The 14,280-nt window shown below is 34.3% G+C and overlaps 1 protein-coding gene across 1 annotated transcript; it reads left to right on the top strand.

Annotated features, from left to right (window-relative positions):
* Positions 1 to 12,408: 12,408 nt before the first annotated feature.
* Positions 12,409 to 14,280, top strand: LOC131146877 (3-ketoacyl-CoA synthase 6-like). Its single transcript, XM_058096711.1, has one exon. It carries the CDS (start codon positions 12,661 to 12,663, stop codon positions 14,101 to 14,103), a length of 1,443 nt encoding a protein of 480 aa, XP_057952694.1. The 5' UTR covers positions 12,409 to 12,660; the 3' UTR covers positions 14,104 to 14,280.

Genomic DNA, 14,280 nt, shown 5'->3' with positions numbered 1-14,280 from the left:
CCTTTGGTATTTAGGGTATAACTTTTGCTATAAGAGTCCAAAAAGCATGATCTTGGTGTCCCTGGAAAGTTAAGAAAAAATCTCACAACTTTTATGTTGGTGACTTTTTCTAATTCAAGGAATGGGTTGTAAAGAAAACCAACTCGTTGGAACCCAAGGAGGAATGAGTACCAAAAAGAAACACGTGAATTCGTTGAATTGTTTCCTTAGAACCTAGGATTAGGAAATAGGACTTAGGTAGATTTAACCTAGGAGAAATAGAATAAGTGTTGACCAAGTAAATTATCATTGTGATACAATAGAAACACTTATTTTTTAATTGAGCTCAAAATGTGAAAATTCCAGCTTTTGCGTTTTAATTTGTTTAAATTGTTTTCATGGAAATTTTTTAGAATCATGTCACTATTAATTAGTTCAAATGATAAAACCAATTTGATGCTTGAATTGTAGATATCCTTATTAATTGGTTTATTTCTTGTTAAAGGTATTGACTATTGTTTATGAGATGATATAGCATGTGCTCAAAGCTTATTCTTTTGGAATAAAATTTATGAGTAGTAAATTGAAAAACCTTGTATGAATGAAGGTTCAAAAGCATGCTATGATAGGTTAGTTCATCTTTTTAAACAAAATATATATTCCCTAGTAATATATTTTGTTTTGATGATATATGCTTTGTCTGGATACATAGTAAGAATGTCAAAGCATGGTATGACCTATCCCATACTTGGAGTTGAGCTTTAGTGAAAGCTAATCATAACAAAATTTGGAAAATTTGCTTTGAATGTTTGATCCAACATTATATGGTATTTTCTTAAAGATCATCATTCATGAATTTGCAAGAAAGTCATTCTAGGCTTTCCAATGTTATGGTTTAGCACAATCTTTTGGTATATGTTTCTAGCACACACTCACCTCACCACCATGAAATCTAATATTAAGGGGGAGAAATCATTTTTAGGTAAAATGAATTGTACCTCTCCTTTTGATGATGATCTAATGGTGAGAAGGTATTTGGTGTTCCATTTGTTAGGAACAAGATGTGTGGGGGAGAAGTGAAATGCATGTGGGATAGAATGCATATGGTTGCATGAAAGTTCAACTTGCTTATTACTTGTTCTATCTTAAATGAACTTTCTATTTTATGGATTGCATGTTGAAGCTTCAATGGATATGAAATGTTTTTATGCCTTATATGCATATAGTAAAGGGGAGCAAAAAGTTTGATTTATTTAACAATATGAATATTTTGAGGGGGATTTTAATAATATGCCCTATAGGAGAATACCAATGGTTTGCCATCATCAAAAAGGGGAAGAGTGTTAGCCTTGGTGACTACGTAATCTAAAATGTCTTATTTTGATGATAACAACTCATTAGTAGTTCTAGGTAAACTTATCTTTACATAATAAGCTATGATAAATATAAACACGAATGCAAAGATTAAGTAAATTTGTAATAAGTTAAATATCATCAAAAAGGGGGAGAATGGCCTTATTGGCTACACTATCGTGTTTTATATGTTTTGATGATATTAACCTATTTATGGTTTCTAGTGTTTTCCATCTTTGCAGATTATGTTTAGTACAAGTTCCAATGACGAATTCATAAAGTACTGGATCAAAGACAAAGATCGGACCGAGTTGACGTTTGAATAGGCAGATCAAATGGACATGTTTTCGGAAAGGACTCAAGCACACCAAAGGAAGCTTAAATGTAGAATTATATGTAATTGGGTGTGTGTTTGAGATAGCATTTTTTGTAACTCTTACGTTTTGTTTCATTCATGATTTTTGAGCAAGAGTTGAGCAAATGCATGCATACTAGGATTCTTGAGTTAGGATTTCACCTAAATTCACAAACTCAGCTTTCATAGTTTTTAAAGTTAAAATCAAAGAGTTTGTCAAATGAATCCTAAAATCAAACATGTTTTCAAAGGGACAAAGTTTTCAAACATCTTGGTTTTATAAACATTTTCATACTTGGTCCCATTTGTGTCAATATGAGCTTTTGTCCTAAAGTGCTAAGAAAGTCAAGAATGTTTTATAAAGGACATATTAAGCATATAAGATATCAAAATAAGTTTTTAAATGTGTTTTTATTATCAAGATATCTTATATTCAAGGGAAAACTCATTTGGACAAGTATTAAACTTTATTAGACTTAATATATTTCATATACTTTTGTCCAAAAATGTTTTTTAGTTAGTTTTAAAATCTCAATTATGCACCGATCATCTTTGCTAAACACCCTTTGGTATTTGAGACATAACTTTTACTAGAAGAGTCCAAAAAGCATGATCTTGGTGTCCTTGGAAAGTCAAAAAAAAATCCCACAACTTTTATGTTGGTGACTTTTTCTGATTCAGGGCAATGGTCGACCATATCAGGGGAATGGTCGACCAAACCAGGGGAATGGTCGACCAGCAATTCCAATAGCTATTTTTCCCTACATACCAGGTGAATGGTCAACTAGAGAAAGTGAATGGTCGACCAGACGCCTCGAGCCCAACATCCCAACGGGCATAAAACGACTATTTCTGTTTGGGGATTGCTCCCAACGAATAGTTGGGTCTTTGGGCAATTTATACAAGTTCCTAAACTTGTTTAGCATGGTTTTTGATTATTGTTGATCATATTTGTGAAAAATATTCTTGAATATAAAAACCTAGCACTTTGCACTCTGCATCTTAGTCAATCATTCAAAAGTGCTCATTCTCTCTTGCTTATTGATATTGTGTGAAAAATTCCTTGAGAGATAATAATGAGGATTTGATTGTATTTCATATTAGCTCATTTGAGGAGCATTTTGTTGTATATCATTTTCTTGGTTGTAAGGTTCTTTGTGAACCAGTTTGTTGGAAGGTTCTTTGTGAACCGCTTGGTGAAGGCTCTTTGTGAGCGTGTAGGGATTAGTTCCCGACTATAACGATTTGTTCCCAAAGTTGTAAGACTAGCTTCGTCGGGGAAGGAGCGTTTATAGTGGATTGTGAAATCCTTGACTTGGTGCTGAGGTATGGATGTAGGTTTGGTACCGAACCACGTTAAATCCTGGTATTGATCTTCTCACCCTATAATTTTTACTTTAAGTCTTGTGCATGATTTACTTTTACTTGTGATATAATTACTTGAAATCTTTCTAAGAGTTTTATTTTGTAGAGAAACTTAATATACGCGAAAAGAGTCGTTCACCTCCCCCCCCCCCTCTGACTCTACATTGTATATCCGCTACGGGGTACACATATATACTTCACGGTCTACGATGTCTAACAATGCAAAAAAGAAGTCCTAATATATAGAAGTTTCAAAAATTTTATTATATATATATATATATATATATTGTCGCGATGTCCCGGGAGCGCGTGTGCCCCGAGCGGCGAAATTAAAATATGTTTTAAATTTTCAAGGAAAAATAGGAATATCGGAGTCGCCACTAACCTTTTAGTGTGATTAGAACACATGATTACTACCCCGTTATGGGTAGAATGGGTCTACGTTACCAGAACTGGGGTCGGGAGTTCGGTTACGCGAGGGGAAGGTACGAGCACCCCCTACGCGCCCGTTCTAACGAACGGTACCTAATTAATTCGGAATTATCCCTAAGTTAATTTAATAAGTCTTTCAAATTACTCCTCTATTAATGGATTTACAAATATATATGCAATGTAAATAAATAAATAATATAAAAATATATGTATTATATATATTCCTTCAGAACTAAAAGTACGTGAAGTCCGAAAGCTGATACCCTAACATTAAAATCATAGGGATAAAGAAAATAGTTAAGAAAATACATTCTCAAAATTTTGAAACTATATAGAAATTTTTTATAGGAAAATACTAATATGGGAGGTTTTAATATATATTAATAGGATAATAAGTTAAGATATTAAACTATCACAATGCATATAATAATAATAATAATAATAATAGTAACACACATCTACTAAAATATTACAAATGTCAAAATAGGTAATAGGATACCATATATATATATATATATATATATATTAAAGTACTAAAGATACTATAAAAAGTAACACCATCTATATAAAAAAAGACCCTTAATAATTAAAGCTAAATAATAATTATACCATAATATTCTATACAATATCATACTAAATATAATAGCAAAATATATACCAAAACACTAAACTTACCATAATGATTGATATCTTTATATGTAAACATGATAAAATATTAGAATACTAATACATAATATGCACCGATCATCTTTCCTGAACACCTTTCGGTATTTTGGGCATAACTTTTGCTAGAAGAGTCCAAAAAGCATGAGCTTGGTGTCCTTGAAAAGCTAATAAAATATTCCACAACTTTTATGTTGGTAACTTTTTCGGATTTAGGGCAATGGTGGACCATATTTGGGGAATGGTCAACCAGAGCAGGGGAATGGTCGACCAGATTAGGGGAATGGTCGACCAGCAATTCCAGTAGCTATTTTTCCTCACAGACCAGGTGAATGGTTGACCATTGGGTGAATGGTCAACCAGAGAAAGTGAATGGTCGACCAGAGGCCTCAAGCCCAGCGTCCCAACGGGCAGAAAACGACTATTTTTGTTTAGGGATTGCTCCCAATAGCTTGTTAATGGCTAGTTGGGTCTTTGGGCTATTTATACAAGTTCCTAAACTTGTTTAGCATGGTTTTTTATTATTTTTTATCATATTTGTGAAAAATATCCTTGAATCCAAAAACCTAGCACTTTGCACTTTGCATCCTAGTCAATCATTCAAAAGTGCTCATTCTCTCTTGCTCATTGATATTGTGTGCATCATTCCATGAGAGATAATAGTGAGGTTTTGATTGTATTTTATATTAGCTCATTTAAGGAGCATTTCGTTGTATATCATCTTCTTGGTTGTAAGGTTCTTTGTGAACCGGTTTGTTGGAAGGTTCTTTGTGAACCGCTTGGTGAAGGCTCTTTGTGAGCGTGTAGGGATTTGTTCCCGAGTGTAGGGATTTGTTCTGGAAGTTGTAAGACTTGCTTCACTGGGGAAGAAGCATTTATAGTGGATTGTGGAATCCTTAGCTTGGTGCTGAGGCGTAGACGTAGGCTTGGTGCTGAACCACGTTAAATCTCGATATTGATCTTCTCACCCTATTCTCTTTACTTTAAGTCTTGTGCATGATTTACTTTTGCTTATATTGTGATATAATTACTTGAAATCTTTCCAAGAGTTTTATTTTGTAGAGAAATTTAATATACACGAAAAGAGTCATTCACCCCTCCCTCTAACTTTACATTGTATATCCGTTGTGGGGCACACATATATACTCCACGGGCTACGACGTCTAATAATGCAAAAAAGAAGTCCTCATAGATAGAAGTTTCAAAAATGTTCTTATATATATATATATATATATATATATATATATATATATATATATATATTTAAATTTATTACTTTCTCCTTAAAGATAGGACGCTTGAGATTTCGAAGGTGAGACTTTTAGATATCTTGTACCATAACCATCAAATTCAGTTGAAGAGGTATGACAGTTGAGAGGTCATCAATGGCCCAACGAGGAAGATGAAGGGGTTGTTGCATTCTAAGAGTTAGGACATGGATGAGATTTCAATTTTTATGAATTAAACATAAGGGTAATTTTGAGATTTTAGTTTTTGCCACCTAGGACTACCGATTTTTAACTTTTGTGCTTTTATAAGTAGTTTAATTTACAAAAATTTAAATAAAATATAATATAAAATTATATTAATTTTCTTTCAAATTTGCACAATTTCAAATCTCAAGTTCCAAAATCCATAAACCCAAGCATTACTTCAGAATCATTTTTGAACAGTATTAGAATCCCTTTCAAAATTTTTGAAAATGTGATTTCTAAAATATTAGAGATTTATTTAATTGTAAAAAAAAAAAAGTTTCATTTTCTATTTTAAGTTTTTAAATTACAAAAAATGAGCTTTTTTTAATTTTGTGAGATCTACATAAAAAATAGAAACAACAAAATGTTTTGAAATTTTCACAGTTTTATTTACATTTCTAATTTTTTAAATAACTAAAAACTATCACCTTATTTTTCTAATTTCTAATATTTGTATAAGAAAGATAACATCCTTTCATTGTTTTCTTGACTTGTACAAACTTTGGTAAACTGAAAAACAAGGTGTAATTATGAATTAAATAGAAATCTAGAAATAAAAACAAAAATATTTTTCGCAACTAATTAAATTCTTTATTTATTTTGTACAGTTCTAATGCAATTTTGGAAAAATAAATAAATAAATTGACATCTTTATAATTTTTAGCACGTTTAAAGACCACGCATTTATTCTGTCTCAAGAAGTTTGAAGTTTATATATAAATTAATGTAAATTTAAATAAATGTGATACAAAATTATGTTACTTTTTTAAACATATATATATATATATATATATATATATATATATATATATATATATATAGATATGCACACACATATTGAAACTCGAGACCTAAATTTTGTATTCCCAAACACTATCAGATAATTTAGCTTGTATCAATCCATTTTGCCATTGTTTGTTTGGCTCCTACAGTAGAAAATTGAGCGCAATTTAGAAATAAAATATAAAATTCAAAAGTAATGGCACTCAAATTAACCATCATCAATGTAAAGAAATCACAATATCAAGATTTAAGTCATTTTTTTTTACATGTACACTACACATAGGGTGCATTATCCCTTCAAAGTTCAAACTAAAAACAGGGTGAATTACTTCCAAACATGAGAAATATTTTCACATCCAACCACTAATTTCTGTCAATTCAATCATATTCTAAGGACTAGATTGGAGACTCCAGCATGAGAAACTTTTTTCGCATTCAATCCCTATTCTCTATCGATTAAATCATGTTCTAAGGATTTGATTGCACATCGATTGTTAGAATATTCAAGGCAAGATAATTCAATGCAGAACCTAAGATTGAAACCAAATGGCCAATGAAGATTGGAAGTTACTACAAATTATCTCACAAACATTATCTCAATTATCAAAAACACATATAAATCTTCGGAATTAGAAATGACTGAAATTTAAAGTTAAGATGAGTGGCCGAAACTGCAAGAGTTAAAAATGAGTATCTTATAACACAAAATTAACTAAAAATATAAGAGAAGATAGAAGAATCAATTAATCATGTTTTAATGTTCTCACTCCAAACTTGTTTTTATGCTTAACGTATCATAGATGGCATTAAAACAAAACTGCACATATTTCAACTTACATCAAGGATCTAAAACATCAGCCATATACAGCTGGGGGGAAAAAATCAAGCTGTTGAGATCATGGTTTTAAATAAAGGTCGCGACCGTTACGTAACGCCGTTACGTAACGGTTTTTTGGGTTACCGATACCGTTACACACCGCGAAATTAGTGAGAAGAAAAATCACAGCCGTAGCTGCCGTTACGGACCGTGACCGTTACGTAAAGGCTACTACGGCCGTTACGTAACCGCTATAAGACTGTTACATAAAAAAATTTACTTTATTTTTTACTTTTTCCCTTTTTTTCATAAATCATTGTCAATATACCATGTGGCGAGAGGGGGGAAGGATTATAATGAGGATGACAATGATACAAAATTTACTATTTCTTTAAATAATCACAATAGATGTATTAATTAACAATTTGAAAATACTAGTTAGGAAAGTATTTTATTTTGATATTGTAATGTGATATTTATGTTCTATATTTTTCAACTTCAACCATTTTTCTTTTCTAACTATTTTATATTTGTATTATTTGTATGTCTTATGTGTCTAATAGATTAATAAAGTGTATAATGTATTTTGTTCTATTAATTAATTTAGCGCACATAAGAATTTATCACAGATAAGAACAATGAGATGTATAAATACATGCACGCACCTAATTTTTCTATCAATGGTGGTTTAAAACAAATGTAAACTTGTTGCCCTTACCAAATAACTTAGTTACTCGAACTAAAGGATCCAAAATACACTAAAACTCTTTCTAAGAAGGGCTAAAAGTTTAAAACATGCAAGTACGCTAATATGCACAAGGTTGTGAGTGCTTCAAAAAAATTCACGACCGTTACACCCGCTTCCCGTTATGTAACATCCGCTACTCCCGCTTCCCGTTACCGTTACGTTACGCTACCCACAACCGCGATTTAAAACCATGGTTGAGATTCTCCCACAAGTAAACAAACTTAATTTTCACACCAATCATCGCTCAAATATAAATTAATTAACCCACTTGGCACCACCGCAAGTAAAAGAAAGAATGAATTCAATGTCACAAACAAACAATCTGTAAAAAGCAAGGTCACATTATTAGATAGCCTTAAAAGTTTTTGACAAAATATCTAGCATTTGCCAAATCGAAATAATTTTTTGGCCAATGTTTTTATTCCCTCTCCTTTTTTATACTAGAAAACAAAGGAAACATCAACAAAGAAATAAATAATAAATAAATAAATAAAACGCTCACAGCCTTAGCCGACATGAGTTTTCTAGCATTATTTTTGCAGAGCAGCAACAGATATCTAATTTACTATGGGAGATAATAGTGTGATACAGCCACATTTTCAGTGTATGTACAAGGAGCCCTAGGTCATTAAGGCTGCTTGTTCTGATTTAACATCTCAACATCATCTATGGTTAACAAATTGATGGCATGGAGCAGTCAGGCTCTCAAGATTTGAATCTCAAACCCACCATTTCTTTCCAAGTTAAAAATAAATGAAAATAACAACAACAAAAATAACGAAAAAATGATCCAAAATCACATGGTCTTGAGCTAAATGTTGCATAAGTAATCATCTATGACGACCAAAATTAATCAACCTACCAAAATGCCCAAAAAAATAATAAATTGGTAAGACTGTTGACCTAGTAAGGCATGTGCATGTTGGAATGTATATGTTGTTGGTTATTGAATCCCCAGCTTGGGTAAAAATATATCTACAATGTGGTCCCCTTGGGACATTAAAAGGGAATGCCATTTGACCTTATCTCATTTTAAGGGTAGCCAGCCCAACTACTGTGGTTTGGTGTAATGCTGCAACAGCTTGCAACAGTTGAAGGCACACATAATAGCATAACACAATGGGTAGCAATTGGCGTCCCAAAGCCTGTGTTTTGGAATCAAACGGGATACGTAGATCAGTAGATGGATCACACGCCCTCACGAGTCTTACCACCATGTGTCTAGTCAAAATACTTCTTGAGAGAGGGACATTAAACGTTTTCACAACCCAATTGTGGAAGTTAGCTATATGTGCTCACAAGCTTTTTGCCATCTCAGTCGAGGGGATCAGGAACAATTTTCCCATTAATGGCAGATACTACTACCATTCCAATCTCCCTCAAATGCATGGCCCAATTCTTCAATGCCATAAGGTATAGTTTTGCAGGGTTCTTTCTGAGCATGAATGCCTTTCTTTCTTTCTCTTTCATTTTTTTTTTTTTTTTTTGAACATGATGAAAATTCCCTATTGACTGGTTCATGATTATAATGAACCCAAAATTTGTCACAAAAAATTTCTTTCATGCAAAATTAAAACTTAAACCTTCAATATCAATATATCATAATCAAACGACTGCACTGTCCAACTTACGAGTCTCTGTTAATTTGAATCTAATCAGCCCCTTAGACTCAATGCAAGATGTAGACTGTCACACAGCATTATTGTGACCTTACCAATTTAGCTACATTTATGTCCCCAGCTTTGCAATTTTTTAAAAAAAAAATTAGAGGCCCGTTTTGGCAACACAATGAAAAGTAGCTCATTTCTCTATCTTATACCCCTTTCTACCACTCTAAAAAATAGAAGTCAAGGCCTCCAGCATAAAAGTTCACTCAAAACAGTCAAGATGTCCCCTAAGAAGAGAATAGGCTTGGAGTGTGCTTATGCGAAGAGCTTTTTTTTTTTTTTCAATGAGAAATATTTATAGGAGGAAGTATTTCTCACATGAAGAACTATCTCATAAACTATCTACAAAAATCTCAAAGCTAATTCATAAATGTTCCAGCAAATGGAGGTGGAAAAGCTGACAACTAGGACTCTGCATTAAAGCCTAGAATATTTATTCTGCCAATAAATTTCAACCAAACTTCAAAGTTTAAACTCAACCAAGGTGACCAAACGGAAAGCGCTTTGTACTCTTGGGAAAAAGGGATAAGATGGGGACTGGGGAGTTTACCAGGAAATACAACTGTTCTCCACAACCCATTCAAGAGAATTTATTTCTGCAGTGTCCGCGTGAATTTGGTCCATGTTTCGTAGTCAGACAAAAGTTCAAATTCTTGAAATTTTCACCTTCAATGCTTTTGTGAAATGAAACAAGTTTCCTTTGATCAGGAAGCATTTAAGAGACTGCTGTTAATAGATGCTAGTAGGTTATGGCAATGAGCAATTACTCAGTTCTCCTTAAATTGTTCATCACAAGAAAATAATCAAGAAGATTTTATGACAAGTAATGTTGCATTTCAAAAAATTAGTTAAGAAACTTTTCACACTCAATGAACTCTTAAAAAATTTCTTGTGCAAAATTCTTGTGACGAATAGAATTCCTGTCTATAATCCCCCCTTGGGTCACTTTGACTTGCCCCCTTGGGTCTTTTTGACTTGCATGTGGAATAGACAGTTCATGTGAGAATGAGAAATTTTCTCGGGCATATGGTTGTTTAGGTGTTATAAATATCAAGGTTCAATTCTTCTACAAAAGCATGGAGCCATGCAAAGGGTAGTACAGAATGATTTTTGATAAAATAAAATATTAGATTAGGTTTAACAACCATTTATACTCATTTGTCAATACTTAATTTTGATGGGATCAACTCCGAATCCCCTAATTGGTTTTCAAATTTTTAATAGAATTCTTTAACATTTTGCAAATTCAGATCCATCTTTGAAGATCAAACTCATTTCATAATCTCTCAAGAACAAAAATAATTTTTTTTTCCTATTTATTTAAGATTTTATCCTTCGTATTCATTTACAGATTTTACCCTAAATAAACCTCTCTCTTGTTTCCTTATCTTCTCCTCTTCTCTTCTCAAAGTCTAACTCGTGGAGTTCAATTTGCCTCGACCAACCAAATGTCTGCAGCACCTTTCTCCTCCCTCCTCCACAATTGATTGCTTCAACAGTGAAAGCATATTCTTCATGGCCAAAATCCTCCACTCTGCCCAAATTTAGGCTGTCATCTCATTTGTGCCAATCCGATGCATAAATTTAGTCTTCAGCTCTAGCGGCCAGCAGGAGAAAAGGAAACTGACTGCTAGAGTTGATTTACTGCTTAGACTTTCATTTAAATAGTACTCAGCACTCGGCAGCAGAAAAGGAAAGAGAGAAAGGAATTGAAGCAAAGAAAATGATCACGAAGAAAGTTTCCTTTATTTCATCTCATTTTTTGGCTTAATAGGAAAATGGAAGGAAATCGATTATTAGTTAGGACAGTTTCAAAACTGAACTTAGAAAACATTAAGAAAAGAAAAAAAGATTCGGGGAAATTCATTTTTTATATTTGCCTATCAAAATAGACAAAAAGAAAATAAAATGCATAATAAATTAATGAATAAAAACTAGATTTTACACATCATTAAATTTGACTTTTTCCTTAACTTTTGAATCATATTAGAACAAATTTTTATTTTTAATAATATTTTGATTAAAAAACATATATAATCAAAAAAGAATTTCTCTTATTTTCCTTCCTTTTTTTTTTTTTTTCCTTTCCTCAAAGAAAATCCTTAATCCAAGCAAAGCCTTAATATTTGACAGATCCCCTTCCATTCATGTTTCCTCACTTTTGGACTAATTGACTTTGGAAGAAGTGGAAATGCCCATATACATCTGTTAGCTTTCCCCCAACTAATTTTCAACCTTCTAAAGGAGCTAGATAGAAAAGCTTTTCCACCCGCTTTCATTCCTGCTAAGCAATGTAGCATTAGATGATTAGAACTACAAGCACTAAAACAGTCAATCAACTCTTTTCACCTGGTTAATCTTGAGCAAATTTCAACCCTGCTATTCTGATTCAAAGGGTTTTATGCTGAGCAGTGAGCAGGGCATCTATTTCAATGGCATAAGCAACCATAACTGCTTTCTTTATGGAAAGTAACGTAGATTTGCAAGGAAATCGATCCCAGTTCAATCCAACTGCACATAAAGTTCACTATTAATTCATCCATGCATTAAGTTTCTTATGCATGCTATCATACGTGATCTCCACCAATCAGTTCCATATACAATGCTCAAAAGCTAACATCCGTGTTGGAAACCCAAATGACCGAGAGACTAAAGACCACTTATTTAGGGGGTGGTTCAAAGCATAGTAGATAAGTGCTTTGCTAATTCAATTCCTAGTTCTACAACTTCTGTCTGTTGAGAACTACATAAGTGCTCAATTTAGTGCTTTACAGCACAGCAAATTAAAGCTGCCAACTACAAACTGCACAGCTTTTTGTACCTAATAGGCATGCATTCCTGTAGAATCCTCTCATTTAAGACAACCTCTACTATTTCAAGAGAAAGAAGACGCTGTTTCCTCAACAATGCTGTTGAGCTGCCCATGCACGCATTAAAACCTCCAGAGACCTCAGGAACGCCATCCTCAGCCCCTTTACCACACCCTCCCCCTTCTCTCTCTCTCTCTCTCTCTCTCTCTCATCATGGAACCTCTTTCTAAGCTCAGTCATGATCCTCTCTTATCAAAGCATCTGCACTTGACCCTCTTCCAGTTTCTGAGACTTTCCTTTCTCATACTTTTGTTTTCCATTGAAGCCTTCCTCATACTGCAAGAGTGGAAACCCATCTTCCATATCCTCTCACTCTCTTGTTTCCTTTTCTTCATCCACAAACACTTCATCTCAAACTCTCCTTCGGTCTACCTTGTGAATTTCTCATGTCTCAGCCCACCAAGCTTCTGCAGGGTCCCTTTTTCCTCCTTCCTTGAACATGTCTCCATGATCGACTGCTTTGACAGTGAAAGCATATCCTTCATGACAAAAATCCTCCACTCTTCGGGCCAAGGTGAACAGACCTATCTCCCTCCACCTCTGCACTACATTCCCCCAAGAACCAACCACCAAGAATCAATGAAAGAAGTCTACATGATGCTTTTCCCTCTCATGGATGATCTTCTGTCCAAAACTAAAGTCTCTCCTCATGATATCGATATTCTCATTGTAAACTGCAGTAGCTTCAGCCCTGCTCCTTCTCTCTCATCCATTATCATCAACAGGTACTGCATGAGAGCAGATATTAAGAGCTTTAACATCTCTGGAATGGGCTGCAGTGCAGGAACCCTTGGCATTGATTTGGCCCAAAACCTCTTGAAACTTCACAAGAACTCCTATGCCATTGTGCTAAGCACAGAGATTTTGTCCACGGGTTGGTATTCTGGAAAAGAGAGAGCAAAGCTGCTCATTAATTGCCTCTTCCGAATGGGCAGCGCTGCAGTCTTGCTTACAAACAAAAAAGAAGCCCGAAAATCCTCAAAATATAAGCTCTTCAGGACACTTAGAACCCAGAGAGCATTTGACGACAAAGGCTACCATTCAGCAATTCGTGAAGAGGACTCAAATGGTTTAACTGGGGTTCACCTTAACCGGGACTTATTGCAGGTGGCTGGAGAAACTCTCCGGTCAAACATCACTGTTCTGGGTTCATTAATCCTGCCTTTCTCAGAGAAGTACCGGCATGGAGTTTCGGTGATTTGGAAAAAATATATTGATAAATCTGTGGAGATTTACGTGCCAAATTTCAAATCCGTGATACAGCATTTTTGCCTGCCGGCTTCAGGGAAGCCAGTGATAAGGGAGATAGCAAAAGGGTTGAAACTCACTGAGAAGGACATGGAGCCTGCTTTGATGACACTGCACAGGTTCGGGAACCAGTCTTCTTCTTCAATGTGGTATGAACTGGCTTACATGGAGGCGAAGGAGAGGGTGAAGAAGGGTGACAGGGTTTGGCAGCTTGGGATGGGGAGCGGGCCTAAGTGCAATAGTGTAATATGGGAGAGTGTTAGGCCCATTGTTGGGGAGTCCAAGAGGGGCCCGTGGGCTAACACAATTGACGGGTATCCAATTGCTGATGGTAAGCCCATGATCTGACCTTCAAGAGCTAGGGAGTGTGCTTTAGATTCTATTTTTTCTTTCCTTCTTTTACCCCTTTTTCTTGTAAAGGGGCGGTGTCCTGCAGAGTGTTGATGAAATGCATGCGTTAATTCTGTTTCCGGCTTTGTGCACAGCTGCATAAAGTAAATAAGTAAAAGATATTTATCTGTGGCA

The sequence above is a fragment of the Malania oleifera genome, chromosome 13, assembly GCF_029873635.1.
Source record: "Malania oleifera isolate guangnan ecotype guangnan chromosome 13, ASM2987363v1, whole genome shotgun sequence".
Lineage (NCBI taxonomy): Eukaryota > Viridiplantae > Streptophyta > Magnoliopsida > Santalales > Ximeniaceae > Malania > Malania oleifera.
Note: the sequence above shows the minus strand (reverse complement) of the source record. Positions and strands in the feature narration are given on the sequence as shown.